The following is a 16,860-nucleotide window of genomic DNA, read 5'->3' as shown; positions in this document are numbered from 1 at the left end:
TTGTGTGTGTGCGTGCATGTGTTTTGTTCTTTTTTCTTTTCGTTTCTTTTTTTTTGGCATCCGGGTCAGGACGTTGAAAATTTGCAGCGAAAGCTCCTGGCAAAGCTGCCAGGATGCCAGTCTGACCGGACCCTCTGAGAGACGGTTTTGTCCGGGTTAATCCAACTGGAACGTGCAGGCTCACCAGTGTCTGCCTCAAACCGAGGATATTAAACCAGCCGCCCAGGTTGCAGTGTACAGTCTGATCAAGCCCATGCAGTGGACCCCGCAGGGACCAGAAGAGGAACCATGGCCTCGTTGAAGAAATCCTTTGAGGGCCTAAAAGGCAGTAGCCACTCTGCAGTCAAAGGGGTCACAGAAACTGCAGGTAAATATACTTTTAGTTGTTGATGATGGATGTTTTAAATATGTTTACCAAGCAATGTCACATGTTTTCAGTGCAGGCAGCTCAAGAAGCTGTGCAGCAGGTGGCAGACTCATCCAAAGAAACAGCCAATGCGGGTAATGTACAAGTAAAATATATATACTATATACTATATCACTATATACTATACTTCAATCCTCAGGTTTACACAAGAACCAAAATATTTTGAAATAAGCATTTCTATATTTGATGGATCTATAAAAATGTTCGACGTTTTTTAAGGTAATGACAAACAGGCAGCTGGCAGAGGCATTTATGTAATAATAGATTGATTGTTAGACTAAATAATTTTGGTGATATATAAAAAAACAAGTAGGTAAATCTTGAGGTTTTTTTTTGTTCTCCTCAAGTCAAATTTAAACTTGAATTTTCTGAAAATTACCAATTACCTCATTTTGCCAGTTTTACATAAGCCTGAATCTTGTTATATTAAGATTTTTTTAAGATGCTGTTTTATATTATTCCCTAAATGTATGCAGTAGCTCAAGAGGCAAGCAAACAGTGCCAAACAGCCATAGAGAAAGCTTCCGACAAGACCACAGAGGCTATCAAGGAGCTAGGACAGAAACAGGAGACCAAGTGATCCCTTCGACCATCTTCCTAAACTCGAAGCCAACTCGCCATCGGGAGCAGCATCAAAATCCTCGACAGATTTTAGGTGCTGGAATGGGATCGTATCAACAAACTCTAAACTAACATTCCAAAAATGGCATTATTTCCTTTCACTATTGTCTAACCCTTCTATATTTTGTATGTGTGACTATTTTGCCAAATAAAACATTTCGCTTTCCTTATCTATGTGTTGCAAAGACTGTTTTGGTTGCTCACTGATAGTCCATTATGAGCAACCTTTGGCAAGCTCATGAGAGCACGTTCGTTTACCTTGGCTCTCGGCAACACACCTCCTTCCATCACACTACGCGGTTGCTAGGCAACAGAACTCTGTGGGGGCCAGAGAATGGCGGAGGCCTTTGAATTAGTGGTAAGAATACTTCAGGCAGCACACTGTGTTCTAGCCAAGGTGTAACGTAGTATTCCTGCCTATCAGGCAAAGGAAACAATGTCAATTAGTTGAATACAAACATTAAATTAACACATTCAGTGGGGCTTTGAACGTCTTGAATATGAAAGCAGGGATGGTGTATAAAAGACATGGTTGTGCACAAGTGTTTATGTGTGGGTGGCTCCATTCAGACTCCTTCAGGCTCTAACCTCTTTTTTGGTGCAACAAAGAATTTTTTTACCAGTATGGATGAAGTTAATCCAAGTATTTATCGCTAATGATGTCAATATAGTGACGTCAATTGCACAAAATAACATTTAAGTAGATACAACTGAAACTTTTAGAACAATTCTGTTTTGGCACCACTAGTATGGTTGCATAATCGCTGTTAACCTTTTATGGCCCAAAATGTGATGTCTATGTATATGGACAGCAGGTGTTTATGGAGTTTTTTTTAATGGTAACAAGCCAAAGTTACTGTGTGATCAATGTAAAAAGAGTTCACATTTAAAGCTTATCTCTGTCAATTTGTTGATGTCATTCACATCTTGCACGAACTGTTTGCCAAAATCCGTTTAGTCCAATGTTGCACATCCCATTGTTGACCCCCAGAAAGAGACGTTAATTACTATGAATTGCTGATGAGATGAGAGCCGAACATAGATTTTTGTCCTCACCACTCACCACAAGAACCCAAGCGTGGTTTCCAGGGAAACTGGAAATGTGAAGCTTTTCAACAGGCACAGCAGCCACAGATTCAAAGAGTGACGATTGGCTCAGACAGATTCTTCAACAGACGAACCTGTATCCACAGCAGTCAAGAGGAGAACACCGTGCATTGAGGATCCCTCAACATGAAGTTCGAACCATGTTTGACCTAAATGTGCTAGATTGTCTCGTGACGACTTCTTTGGTCTGAATCGACTCCTCAGGTACATTGCAAGCTCTTTGTTTTATCATATCACGATTGTGCGTGTTTGTGTGTATTTTGATTAACTCCACTATGCTCCTTATATGCAATTTCTTGATAATATTCATTTAAAATGTACTATGGAAACTAAAGCATAGCAAATGAGACACAGTGTTGGAAAAATGTATCCATGTATTTCTTGATTTTTGTTTGTTTTAGACTAATTCAAATTGGAATTGAATTGGAATAAAAAGAATTTTCAAAAGAAATGCAAATGAAGAAATCATTAGAGAAGATTTTGCTCATATTACATGACGTGCTGGTTCGTGTAAACAATATCGATCAGCATAGCTTTTCCCCCCTGCAGGAAAATCTTACGCAAGACAAAATGGGAAGTCTTAAGGATGAAACAAAAGGTTTCCGTAAAGACTCTAATGGCGACAGTGCGCTTGAAGGTCCGCTCACGAGCGCCAATCAAGACTCAATGGGTAGAGGAGGCGGTCGGATAGATCGGCCCCATGATAATGAGCACAGCTTTGCAGAGAATACAAAAGAAGCAAACTCAGGCAAGGGTCCTGATGGTAGCTTGCAGCTTCAAAATGATTGTGACAGTGAGCAGAATGTCCATTTGACACAACAATCAGAAAATGACAAAGACACGGCCATGGATGAAACCATTCAAAACACAGACAACACAGCAGAGGACACAGTCTTGTTTCCTTTATCGTCAAGTGCGGACCCCTTTGGCCCAAATTCCCCTGCACCTTTTGGCCAGCAACATATGCGCACACAGGTCAGCCTGGAAGTGGTCCAGTGTCAATCGGCTGCCACGAGCCCCATGACCCCTCCTGAGGGGGCTCATTCATTTATCTTCCCAAGCTCCTTCAGGATTTTTGGAGCTGATGCTGGAATGCAGGCGGCTGAGCGAGTGGAATTTTGTTCCGTGGCCACATCTCCCATGACCCCCAAGACACCCTCCACCTCAGCCTTCCCGGCACTGGCAGGAAGAGACGGGAACAGGACGCAAACGAATCCCCCAGCACGAGTTGAATCGAACTCGAAGGGGGAGAATCACAATCACCAAAGTAAGCAACAACGGATGGGTAGCATGGAACAAGACATTACCATCTTAGTCACTCACTATGATAACGACGAGGTTAAACAAAAAGAGCGAGAGATGATCAAGATTGATGAAGATAAAGAAAATGACAACAAGGTCGAGAACGAACGAGAAATTGAAGAAGTTCCACACGAGAAGAAAGATGTTTCTCGACCGCCTGTTCCGGAGTCTCCAGCTCCTGATGGATATCACAATATACGCACTCAGGTGAGTCTAGAAGTGGTGCAGTGCCACTCTGCGGCCACTAGTCCTATGACTCCTCCCGAGGGCGACCAGGCCTTCCGCTTTCCGAGTTGCAGCGAACGAACCGATGCAGAGACTACAATAGGTCAGCAGGTGCAGTACCGTTCTGTTGCTACGGCACCAATGACGCCAAGAACGCCCGTAGCTACGACTTTTCCCGAGATTGGAAAAGAAGACAACACAGAGGAGAACATGGAAGGAAAGGAAAGCCGCGTAAAAGTTGATGAAAAAAAAGAAGAAGAAGAAGAAAGTGAGGAAAATGAGGAGGAAGAAGGTGAAGATTGCAAGGAGAAGATCGAGGAGGTGCTGCAGGAGGTGAGTTGGGACGAGAAGGGAATGACTTGGGAGGTGTACGGGGCGGTGGTGGAAGTGGCGGTGCTGGGTTCGGCCATTCAGAAACACCTGGAGAAACAGGTGAAGAAGCTGAAAAGCCCGCCCTCGTTGCCCCCGCCTCCGCCGCTCAACCCCTCGGCCACACCGCTGGTCTACGACGCCATGCAGGGAGGCTCCGGCAGGTGCCGGGCAGGGAAGAGGAGGGAGCGGGACGACAAAGTGGGCCACAACAGAAGAAATCCATTTCGACTTCTGATGGAGAACATGCAGCAGCCTCATTGTTGCGCCAGAGCACATACTACGGAGTAATTTTACAGAATGAGATGAGAAGTAAGAATTTGAATGATTTACTAAATGGCCTATAGCCTGTCTTAGGTGACCGAGGCGTGTGCGGGTTGACTCGGCTGTGCATTCTGTAGACTTTACATCAGTCGATCAAGTGGAATGTCCAAAATTAGAACGTGGTCCGAAACGTTGGTGAATTTGGTGAGAATTTCAGGTTCTAATTTGAAAGACAACCTTATTTCATAAGGTCTCTTAAATGGTGAATGTATCATTGAACATTTTTAAAAGGGTCAACAGCACAACATCTCTTAGTTTTAGATCATATTGGCAAAATGAGGAAGTGTTTGTGTATAGTATCGGCGGCAATCACTGTCCAACTTTCATCCGTTAACATCTGGGAGACCCTTGAGCGTCCCTTAACTGTGATGGATGAATGGCATCTGTCAGCAGGCAGTCGATGCACAATATTTTGAGATCCATGGTTGCTTGATTGATATGTTCTAAGAAGTAATGTATGCTAATTTGTTGGTGGTGAACTTTGAAATAATGTCTTCAGTGCAGTGAAAATGCTGTTTATTGTTCACAAGTTTGCTGTTATTTTCATGCAAATCATTATTAACTGTTATGTTTTCTGCATGCATGGTAGTTGCATTATTATCTCCTCTGTAAAAAGTTGTTTATGTGTATGTTTTACTTTCTTTACATTATTTAGTGAATAGCCAGACTCAACACTATTGTTTTATTCTTGGTCTTGTCAAGCAAATTCTAAATCCAAAATGTTACACTTTATCCATGTTTACTTTACTTGGTTCCACTGTATTTTAAGATCATTATTGCTATTACTATTTTCTTTAAATGTTAAAACCATCCTATGCTTTCTACTCTCCCATTGTATAGCTGATTTTATTCCTAAAGCACTTTGTTCATGAACATGGCAGCAAGTTCCACCAATTCCTGAACAAACTAGACGTCCGTGAGTTTTGTGCTGTTAAATAAGGACAGATTTTGTGTGGGATATGAATTCTGAATCTAAACGTTGCGTGAGAGGAGTCCTTAATCTAATGTGTAGTGTCTCGTAGTGTGCTTTTTAATGGCGCCAGTGCTTTTTTTACTTGCTTTGTGAAAATGTTGATAAATGCTTCAATCAGAGCACAAGAACGCAATCATGATCAGAAGTTCTGACTGCAGCCATATGTCGTTCTTACCGCCCTGTTTGCCATTTATATTTAATTGTTATTAGAAATAAAGCCATGCTATCTCTTTCTCTCATATCTTTGATGTACTTTGGTTTCAGCGGTGATAGTCTGCGATATTGCTTGTAGACAATCATTCACAGCAACAATTGAGGTATTTGTTTATTCGTTGTTATACATTAATTTAGATTTGACTATTTTGACTACTTCTTGTGTTGAGTTCACACGGCAGTCACAAAAAGTAAATGTAAACACCACCAAACAATTGTATCAAAACATTTTATCGGATAAAAGACAATATTGTGTCGTTCACTCAGACAATGCAATGGAAAGTTTGTTCTGTCCAAGGCTAGCAAGAGTTTAATTTGGTGTTGCTCTGATGACAAAGTTGATTTAAATGTGATACACTTGTCGAAATATTGTTAACATAACTTTGGCCCAAATAAAAATGACTATCTGCACACGCAAACAACTATAGTTTCTGTCCTTTAATGTGTTATAACACCTAGGTAGGATTTTTCTTTGTTTAAAGTCAGCAATAAGTGTTAGTTTAAAATTGAATATTAATTAAAATGGTGATAAAAAATAAAATAAAAACGTTGAGTCCACAATCCACAAAAAAAACTCATGTGTGAATCACTAATGTGGTGCGTGAATGCAATTGATAAATTTAATGTACAGTATATGCACTATAAAGTGTATTTTAACATAATAAAATATATAAACAATTTCACCCTTAATTTAAGATGTTTTCCAGAATATATAAAAGATCGTGTATAGGCCAAAGTATTAGTGTGTATTATGGTATAGATTTTGGTTTTGCTGAATAAGAATACTCACCATAATCCAACATTCAAATTTTGACATCTCATACAAGAACCTCAAGAAAAAATGTTTTGGAAAATTTTAGTTGGTAATCCAACACTGCTAAGATTGTGTTGGACTCGCAATTTGGTTTTCTCATAAATTAAGTCACATGTGGTCGAGTTTCACTGTCACATCAAATGTCTGTTGTGCTGAACATGGGGTTTGTCACACCATCACTGTGAATTTCTTCATTTTTTGGGGGGCTCCATTGAGCCAACGCCGCACCCAGTGGTTCAATGTATCCGGGGGGGCTGCCATCCTCCTCTTCTTCCTCCTCTTCCTGGATTTTGTGCTGATAAGGAGCAGATGTAGGTAGGATTAGCCCTCTACATTGCTAAACATACACAAATGTGTTGCTTACCATAGTGGCTTTTCCATCCTTCTCAAAGGAGTTTGCGTCATCACTGTAGGTCAGGGAGTCAAGGCTGCCAAATGAGAGAGGAAATTACATGCTACATTAATTCATTTTTCTTTTAATTCAAATTTGTGGAAACAGTGTTCAGTTTACCTGATTTTGTCAACATCTGAACTATCTCCATCTAGGTCCAAATCCATGGCTGCCTCAATGTTAAGGTTGAGAACAGGATTTGCCCTAACAGTGTAAAATGATGGAACAGGGTCAAGAATAAGGCATATTATCAACCATTTGCTGATAATAGCTGAGATAGAATAATGGGATTGTCTTCTAACCCTTCCATGGTGTACTTGTTGGTGCCTGGCACCACAGGGCCACTTTTGAGATTGTCAGATGCCAGCATGGTTGCAGAATTCATGGCTTGTGCGGCTTTGAGCTTTCTCCCGTAACTGGAGTGTGAAGAAGGTTGAGGAGAACAAGTTGCAGACTTACTGGCAGCTCAATAATTAAATTAATATATCCACTTAGTCTTTCAAAGTACTTACTTTTGGCGAGTGCAAACCAGTGAAGTGATGAGGACAACAAGTACAATGAGGAGACCCGCCACGACACCATACAGAATATATTTTACGGTGTCTGACTCTGTTTTTTCCTCAGTATCGCCATCCTGAAACAAAGTAGAGAATTCTCACTTTACTTGAGGGTAATCAATGAGATGCATTCTTCTTTCGTTTATTCCAAAAACATGCATTTTGAACCATAAAAGTAACCTACAGGGAAGCAAGCTGCTCAATACCAACCTAGTTAAGAAAACAGCTGATACCTTAATTTCAAAAAAATGTTTAACCTCATGAGGCCAAACATATCATTTTTTTAATCAATGAATTCTGTATCTTTTCCCCTAGCGAAAAATAAAAAAATATGACAAATTATATTTTAAATTTTGCTGTGTTTTTCTTCTAAGGCTAAAAATATAACAACATATGATTTGCTTTAAATTAGTTGGTGATTTTGGAGAGTTAAACTGACTTTTTATTATTCCCCTTTCACATTTATGAATAGGTTACACACTGGAAATCAAAGTGTTTTTCTTAACAGTGTGAATCCAAATAACGATTTTAAAAAGGTAAAGGGAGTTTCTGATTAATCAAATTTGTGCACTTTTTTAAATCATTCATTTTTTTTCCTATCGTCACTTTATCTAGCTCACACTGCCATCTCTTGGCTCGGACATGTGATGGCAAGTTCCAATCTTTAAACTTTTACAGGACAAGCTGAATAAAATGTATTTAAATACACACAACAAAATGTTGGACTCAATAATTCAACCTGAAAAATTCAAAGAAATGTAAGCAAATGTAATACTTACAACGTACAAAAGGCCTAACTGTTCCAGCACTGCAAAATGCTCGGCAGCAGACACCATAAACTTCACTTCTTCTGACGTGAGTGCCGTCCCATTGGAAAAGAGAAAATATGTCACCATCATTGTGCCAATTGAAGCCCTGTAAAAATAATATTATTGATGATAATACAGCACATGCTTGAATAAAATAGATGAATTTTACATGCTATTTTCCTGCTGATTTTTCAACAAAGTAGCATCAACATTAAAAAATCAAATAAACCATCAATTTTCTTTGCTGTTCGCACCAGCCAGTCATTTTAGACTTCAGTCCACTAACATATAAAAAAAACAGAATTTGGACAACACTTCACCTGGTTTGTTCAGAGGTGTCTTCCTTTATGGAAATAATTTGAACCAATGCTTTGGTGGCAGATGTAAGTTCCCTGAAATGGAGCAAAGAAAGACGTTAGCATGATTTAAAACAAAAAAACAAATTGACAAAGGTTTTCAGCCATAGTTTATTCAGATTTAAATGTTGACAGCTATGTCCCCCCTTTTTGGTTAGCGTACATCGTTCATCTTCACACACCTGATGATGGCAGGCTTATTTTCTTCCACCTCAGCTGGGGGTTTACTGAATTGAAGTACAACTCTGTAAGATTCGTCAACCGAAAAAATCTGTGGTGTTAAAATAGAAGTTTAGTCAAGATACCTTCTGACTGATTTAGATACAGGGGTGTCAAACTGTCAGATAGATAAAACTCATTTTGGGTGGCCCACAAAAGTCAATCATGTGTATCAATGTCAGGTTGATATAGTCCAAATATATTGGACATACAGGACTGTCAATTGCATACATATTTATATGGGTTGATCACCGTAACGACCCCTTGGAAGGATGCAATCAATATGAGTTTGACGCCCCTGGCTTAGAATATATTTGCTCATTGATGAGATGAAGAATTCAAGACCCAGTGACTGACCTCAAGAGTAGTGTTAGTGGAAAGGCCGCCAGTATCAGTTGCAGACACCGTTAATAAATATTTCCCTTTCAGTTTGACATCAAGCTCTTCTGTGTTTCTGGATTCAGGATAAACCAAAAGTCAGTCAAGTATGTGAGAAGATTATCCACAGTATTGCAGAAAATCCTATGTGGTTCAACTCACTGAATAATCCCAACGTAAATATCCTTTTGCTGAGTGGTAACAACTTCGAAAAGCATAAGCGTGTCACTTGTTTGATTGAAGATGTCCTCAAATTTCACGTCGCTTACTTTAAAGTCGAGCTGCGCGTTAATTCCTGTGTCACGATCCGTTGCCTGAGAGCAACAAATGGTTGTGATGTCTATTGCCATCAATGGTAGTTTTAAAAAAATATATAAATTGTATTATTCTTTTACTAACAACCACAGCAGCTACTATGTGAATATTATTCATGTACAGTACCTTGGCTTGCATTGAATGAAATAACTGGGAAAGTCGTCCATGGCAGCTAATGAGTTAAATAGCTTCTTATGAACAGTACTTTCAATCATACTCACAGTAACTGTTGCAACTGAGGTCCCCTTGCTTGCAGTCTCTGATACCACAACTGAAAAAGGAAGACATTACTTTAAGTAAAGTTATTGAATCAAGAAGATTTTTTCTGATACTAGGTTAAGTGAAGTATTCATTTTATGTGTAGTCACTCGTTCATTTTAAACATTGCTTATCCTTGTTAAGGGCGCAAAGGCGGACTACTATATTGATTCTTTTCCGTCCATGCGCTATGTCTATTTCTAAACAAAATGTACGTGAAAATAAATATGTTATCAAGGCTGATAACCAAAAAAGGAGGGATCACTCACCATGGACAGAAGAATCTGAGAAGAGGAAATGTGGGGCATTGTCATTGATGTCTTCAATGTTGATTACCATTTGTCCTAAATGCAGAATGGCGTTAAGATGTAGTAATTAAATTTAACGTCACATATCTTGATGGTGTAAATGCCTATTCTTACACCACAAAATAACAAAAATATTTTTGCTGGGACTCCTATAAACAGGTATTTTGGAGACATTCAGCCAATCGTTACAATGATTTGCTGTATACTGTCACTTGCAAAAAAGCTGTGGCCACATTTCTACTTTTCCACATTAACGATTAAATCTTCAAAGTTCTTGTACAAAAATTGAGAAAACATTTTTATGAACATTTCCCAACCAGGGTTGCCATGATTTTTTTAAAATTCTGTTTTCGCATTCTTTGAACCATCACCATGGTCTCAGTCAGTATGTACATACGTATAGACTTCAAGTGAGCAGACCTGCAACGAGGCTGTAGTTCTCCCCTTTCTCGGTGTAAACGTCTATCACGTGAGCCTCCATCAGCGCCTGGTGACACAGCTCATAATCCACAATGATTTCTGGGTTGACCACTATGTCACCTGTCGGCTCTAAAAGGAACCAGTCACAAGGTGACAGAGAGCCATTGCATATACACTTGAGGGACTCAAACTCATAGATCAGTGAGTGGTTTCCATCTTTATCCGACGCCTCAAATCTCCCAATAGCCTCAGTCAATGTTGTGTTTTCCTTCACTTTCACTGGTTCGGAAGGGAAGAACTCAGGCCTTTCATCGTTGACGTCCAACACGTCCACCTCCACCGCTACCACAGCTTTTTTCTGTCCCAGATCGGTGGCTTCTACTTGCAACGTGTATTTCTTCCGATCGCTTTCATAGTCCAGATCAACACCCAGATCCACAGTGATGTTTCCCATATAAATCTGCTCTTCTGCGGTTGTGAGAATGGCGAAACTGTCGAAACTTCCAGCGATGATTCGAATAGATAGTCGATGAAAGTCTATTGTTTGGTCTAAATCTTCAGCCAGGACGGTCCCCACATATGCACCTGGTTGCAGTAATTTTGTCCTATTAAGAACACGCATGTATAAACAAATTCAAATTTACTGACAAATACTGACCTTCTTCTCCCTCTCGGACACTGAATTTGTATGAAGAGTTTTTAAATGCTGGTGTGTTGTCATTGACATCCTGAAGCGCATGGAAAGAAATACAAAATACCAAAATTAGGAGTTTCAGTATTACGCAGCAATCGAACTCAACCTGCTGTACACATACCTCCACATTGATGACGACTGGGACCATAGTGGACAAGGGAGGCATACCCTTATCTGTAGCTGTAACATTGAGCTCAATTCTCCCTTTCAACTCAGGATTCAAAGCCTCACGATCCAGTTCAACCTGGTTTCTCAACACTCCAGTGTTGGGTTCTATGATGAAGTAACTGCTGTACTCGCTTGGTAATAAGCCAAAGACGATTTGACTGTTTAATGTATCTGGCTCATCTGCATCAGTCGCCTAATCAATGTGGAAAAAAATAGACAGTGTGAATACTAGAACCAATGGCTTTTCTTAAAAAAAAAGGAATCCCTGTTTAAGAAAGTCTCTTACTTCTATTTGAAGTTCAAGCTTTGAACCCTCTTCAACAAATGCCTGATAATAGTCTTTGTTAATAACTGGAGGCTGGTCATTAATGTCTGTCACTGTGATTTCTAGCAAAGCGTTGGCCGGCTTGCCATCCGAATCTTTGGCCTGGAGAGTGGCAGAGAACAAAGATCTGATTTCACGATCCACCAGCGTTTTGTTTTGCACCGTTATCACACCCGTACGTGGCCCCACATCAAAATAAGCCCGTCTGAAAACAAAAATAACATGTGGTCAGTGGTAGGTCGTGGGAAAACTCAGACAGATGGTTAATCAAGTCGTACATGCTTTCTGGGAGAAGCTGGTAGGTAATGTTGTCTTTGTCCATTGTGTCAACGTCTTCTGCCTGCAAATAAAAAAAGAAATATTTTATGTTTTTCTTCTAACTATAATGTAGAATACTGTCCAACTTTCATAAAGATTCCAAATGCAAAATTTGCAGTTAAAAGTGCTTACAGTGATAGTAGCCACCACAGATCCAACGTCAGAGTGTTCAGGCACTTTCAAATCTGAATATGTATCTTTTGGGAATGTGGGACTGTTGTCATTAATGTCTTCTAACATAATAGTGACCGTAGCAGTGGAGACAAAGCTGTCTTCGTCTGCATCGGTGGCAATCACCTTTGTCGTGACACAATTAACACAAAACCTAAAAGTTAATTCATATCACAATGCATTCATTCGTGAGCACACAGGTTTAGGTTTAACTGTATTTGTTCGTATGATGATTGGTTGTAGTTACTTTTCTGGATAGTAGTTTTTATCAATGGGTTGCAGGTCAAAGAACTATCAAGTCAAATTGCTCTAATGCTGTTATCTTTTTTGTAGTCTTCTTACCTCGACAACCATTTGGTGCGTTTTTTCATAATCCAGTTCTTGTGGCTCTTTAACGACAAGTTGTACGACGCTGTCAGCTATGGTGAATTGTGGCTCAACAGAAAACACATTCTTGTCACGTCCCCCCAGGGTTAGTTCAGTGTTCTTCCTCTAAGAGAAGACAAACAAATTCTTGTTTGACCATTAGAGAAGCTTTGAGTAATACTCTATGTCTCGTAGAAAGTTGTTACCTTATCTGCATCCTTGACCATCATGTTAAGGGGAACAGTTCCCAGAGAGTGCTCGGTTATGTTTACACTAAATTGACTTTCTTTATTACATGTTTCCGCTATCCCTGAGCCTTCACACTTGAAGAACTCTGGTTTGTTGTCGTTGATATCAATGATGTTGATCAGTACTGAAGCTGTGGTGCTCGCGTGTACTCCGTGGATGTTTAGCTTTGACTCAGTAGCCTAAAATCGTTAAGCATGGCCACATATCATTTGATGGATCATCTCCAATTTATCATGCAAATTGGTTATTGGTTATTTTACCAACAACTGCAACATTTTATACCTTGACAGTCATGGTAACGGTATCACCAATTTCTTCTCTGTCAATTGCCGCTGAGACATAAATAATGCCGCTATCGCTCATGATTTGAAAGAGGCCATCTTCTGAGGAATCTGTCAATTATTCAAGGGTAGCGGACATATAAATAGCTGAATTGCTTTAATTGATAGCATAAGATGACGCTTTTGAAATCTCACCTTCAATGCTGTAGATTATTTTGTCATTGATTTCAGTGTCTTGATCTATAGCTGTCACTGTAAAAACTGAATGATCCTATAAAAAAAAATCAAATTAGATATTTAAAATATTCTTCAACATAAACAACACGTGTGATTAGCGGGAACTCACTAATTTTGAATTTTCCTCAACACTCGCAACGTAGGGAAGGCTCAAGAACTTGGGGTCGAGATCCGGGACATCCAAAACAGTAATAAAGTAATATACGAAGCTTGAGTGATAATTAAGCTCATCGTAGAAACATTTGCCCCCACCATCCTGCAAAGAGAATTGTAGAAATTAATGCAGTAACAAAGTAGTAGTAAACCCAATAATTCTATTATTAAAAAGGAAACATAATGGTCAGTTTTCTGCCCCAAGAGACAAACAACCTAAAAAAATAACTATTTGTATTTAGTTATTGTTATTGAATACTAACCCATAATATGAATACTCACGGTTGCATTAATCTTCAGTCGATAATAGTTGCTCAGTCCAGTGTAATTTAGCTGACCGGCCAATGTGACAAGACCGCTTGTTTTTCCAATACTGAACAGATTTAGCCCATGAATTGGGTTGGCCTGGAAATTAAAGTGTAATTCAGTTAAATGTGTGGAAAAGTCTAGAATAATATTGTAGACAAAGAATAGAAATGATACTCACATCAGAAATATAGTAACTAATCTGACCACCTTGTAAAATGTCATCATCAGTAGCTTTTACTTGGAAGAGACTTTTCCCTAATTCATGATTCTAAGAAAGAGTAGAAAATATGGGGAAATGTACATTTAATGAGTATAAGTAATACATTTATTGATGTTTCTATTATAATGACTGGTGAACATAATTTTCTGCAATAAAATTATTAATTAAATATGATACAGAAACAAGCACTAAAACGTGCATTTGAAATGAAATGGAGTAGTAATAAAGTATTAAGCGAAAAACACATTTGACTAACCTCATTCACACGAATGTCGAAATTAGATCCTTGAAAAATGGGTCTGTTGTCGTTGGCTTCTTTTAAAAATATGGTTATATTTTTCACCGTCTGAAACACAGTGCTCCATTAATGTGGTGCAAGACTGATTAAATTCAATTTCTTTGTATAACAGCAAATAATTGCATAAAAATTGTCATCATATTGACTCACAGCCTTGTTACCGTCTGAAACTGAAACTTCAAGATTAAATACATCTTGTGCCTGGGAAATAAACGGAAAATACATTATTTCCTAGAACTCTAGTTAATTTGGTTTGGATTATGCTGATATTTGAAAATGAACTCCATACCTCCCTGTCTAGCGTCCTCGAAACCTTTACATCTCCAGTCATTTTGTCAACACTGAAGTATTGAGCATTTTCGCCAAGGAGTGAATATGTCAGTACATCATTTTCTTTATCTGTTGCATTTATTTTGAAAGCAAATTCACCTGTGGAGATTTTGGAGTTGATAGATAGTAATGCATTTATTTGGAAAACATGAACCAAAAGTAAGCGGACTCACCAATGGGTGTATCTTCGCACAGAGAGGCGGATACGCTGCTTATTGAAGGACTGGTGTTTGCTTTAAAAACATGAGATTGAATTTGTCTCTTGTGACTTAAGTGTACTGGAGATTTCTCATGATAAGTTATTAACCCAATACATACCATTAATCAGGCCAAAGACACACAACAGTAAGAAACCTCCTGAGAGCCACGCCATGGCTGTGAACATAACAGATAAATAAATACATAAAGCTCCTGTGAAGTAATTGAGATTAGTTTGTAAATACTATAAATACGTGTTTGAAGATGTTGGCTGAAAACATCGATAATTGACTTAGAATAATCAACTCAAAATTGAGGAGACAGCACTGAAACTGTACACACATTAGTAGTATTCAATTAGAATATCATATCCCAAACAGTTCAATATAAGCAATAAATCACTCACATTGATTGTAGTCTGCCTTTTTCACCAAAATCATCAATAATAGTTTGACATCCCCAGCCACAGAAAATGGCTCAATGTGACAGTTTAAAAAATATTATGTATTGGTTTGGCCCAATTACAGAGGGTTTATATGTGAAATGATTTAATCTGACTACCACTGAAACTATGTTTGAATTTGTAATCTGCTTTTAAAACTAATTACTAAGTCTATTATATTTAAAGTGAGTAAGCATTCTTATTCAATACCATTGTTAATACTCGTTAATGATCAGTTTATATTTGAGTGACTCTAATCATAATAAATGCATACATTATATTCGAAAGTATTATTTTATCCATCATATCATATTTACTTTTAAAAAGTTCCAAGCAGACTTACCTAGCGACAGGCAAAAGGGTTTGTCCTGGCTGAAGTGTTATGAAGAGACCTTTGTCTCTCGTTCCCCACCTAGTGATAATCGTCACTATAAATATAAATGATTAACATCTACCAGTCATATACGTCAGCTGTCTTCCTTACGAAAAAAAAAACTGTGGCAATAAAAACATTAAAATGTGTTTTATGTGGGAGGAGAATCATGGAAGGACAGCATGGCAAAGTTCCCTAGTGTGCCCTCCTCCCTCTGCCCACAACAAAAAGGCTGCACTGGTCAAATTCAATTGGAACTTGGTCCATTACATTGTGTCTCATCATTTAGGCGTTCCGATGAAGCACTGGTCAGTAGACCTCCCTAATGAGCTCTTCCTGAAAAAGCCCACCACCCTCCATCCTTTCCTCAAGCTCCCCCAATTAAACTGCCTCATGCAAACAGTATTTACAGATATACACTAGATTCATTCACAAGCCACCATCTTTGTCCCAAAGCAAAAACACAGCATAACACCTTTCCATGACAATGTATTGTTTCAACATTCCCAGATCAGATTTTGTTTTTGTGTATGGAATGTGCATTGAGTTAAAAAAAAAGAGATTAATTGGTCCCAAAAAAACACAAAGCAGTGTCTCATTGTAAGAGTAGGTACATTTAGTGAAAGTTCAGTAATTGCATTATTCATAACTTGTATATGTATTTTTTAATGGGAATTATAGTATAATTAATATCAATACCACCGTTCTTTTGTTTTTTTTCTGTCATTTCTAGTGAGTAAAACTTTTATTGAAAAAAAAGATTTACAACAAACTCTGGGGAATTAATTCTATTTTACATGAAAGCTCCAAAAAGCGAACAATATGATACATTCAGCTAATATGGTTCCTGTACTGTGTTGTTTAGCCATGAAATCACAATCCATGGTTACATCTGGTTAAGCATAGTATAAGACTAAACAGCATGATTTATCACTTATTTGCGTAATCAAAATTATCGATGGCAGGCATTTCTATATTCGTCACATAATCTTATCCAATAGACTTTGGTTTATAACTTATAATTGTGGCCACATAACTGACACACCCATTAAAGCAAAAAAACAACTACAGAAGACTACATTGAAAGCTGTGATGGTAATACAATACAGCAATATTTCCTCCTATTTTGAAGCCGTATTATACACAGTAATGTTTTGTTAATTTAAATTTGGCAGGCTTGATAACACATTTTTGTGACTCAACTAATACATCTGTTTACTTAAATGTGACCATAGAAGAACAGGTCCGTCAAGAGGCAACAAGAACATTTAATTATTTGACTAATTTGTTCATTTAATTCAAAATCATGACGTCACCCTCACTGCAAAATACATGTGGAAAA

At 38.4% G+C, this 16,860-nt stretch overlaps 2 protein-coding genes across 2 annotated transcripts; one reads left to right on the top strand and one right to left on the bottom strand.

The window, feature by feature from the left end:
• Positions 1 to 157: 157 nt before the first annotated feature.
• Positions 158 to 5,983, top strand: gprin1 (G protein regulated inducer of neurite outgrowth 1). The gene is made up of 4 exons (XM_077609387.1): positions 158 to 367; positions 439 to 501; positions 904 to 2,359; positions 2,705 to 5,983. Exon 4 carries the CDS (start codon positions 2,726 to 2,728, stop codon positions 4,340 to 4,342), a length of 1,617 nt encoding a protein of 538 aa, XP_077465513.1. The 5' UTR covers positions 158 to 367; positions 439 to 501; positions 904 to 2,359; positions 2,705 to 2,725; the 3' UTR covers positions 4,343 to 5,983.
• On the bottom strand, positions 5,661 to 15,732 carry cdhr2 (cadherin related family member 2). Its single transcript, XM_077609386.1, has 31 exons — positions 15,489 to 15,732; positions 14,824 to 14,880; positions 14,679 to 14,738; positions 14,465 to 14,604; positions 14,326 to 14,376; positions 14,134 to 14,223; positions 13,836 to 13,925; positions 13,631 to 13,753; positions 13,305 to 13,451; positions 13,154 to 13,229; positions 12,960 to 13,069; positions 12,635 to 12,856; positions 12,405 to 12,554; positions 12,024 to 12,188; positions 11,852 to 11,913; positions 11,535 to 11,778; positions 11,202 to 11,441; positions 11,045 to 11,114; positions 10,387 to 10,971; positions 9,928 to 10,002; positions 9,622 to 9,671; positions 9,248 to 9,399; positions 9,065 to 9,161; positions 8,671 to 8,759; positions 8,453 to 8,524; positions 8,103 to 8,238; positions 7,279 to 7,400; positions 7,069 to 7,182; positions 6,887 to 6,970; positions 6,740 to 6,803; positions 5,661 to 6,670 (listed from the first exon to the last, which is right to left on the bottom strand). Exons 2-31 carry the CDS (start codon positions 14,876 to 14,878, stop codon positions 6,512 to 6,514), a joined length of 3,894 nt encoding a protein of 1,297 aa, XP_077465512.1. The 5' UTR covers positions 14,879 to 14,880; positions 15,489 to 15,732; the 3' UTR covers positions 5,661 to 6,511.
• Between the last annotated feature and the right edge of the window lie 1,128 nt (positions 15,733 to 16,860).

The sequence above is a fragment of the Stigmatopora argus genome, chromosome 9, assembly GCF_051989625.1.
Source record: "Stigmatopora argus isolate UIUO_Sarg chromosome 9, RoL_Sarg_1.0, whole genome shotgun sequence".
In the NCBI taxonomy this organism is placed as follows: Eukaryota; Metazoa; Chordata; class Actinopteri; order Syngnathiformes; family Syngnathidae; genus Stigmatopora; species Stigmatopora argus.
The sequence above is the reverse complement of the archived record's forward strand: the minus strand, read 5'-3'. Positions and strand labels throughout refer to the sequence as shown.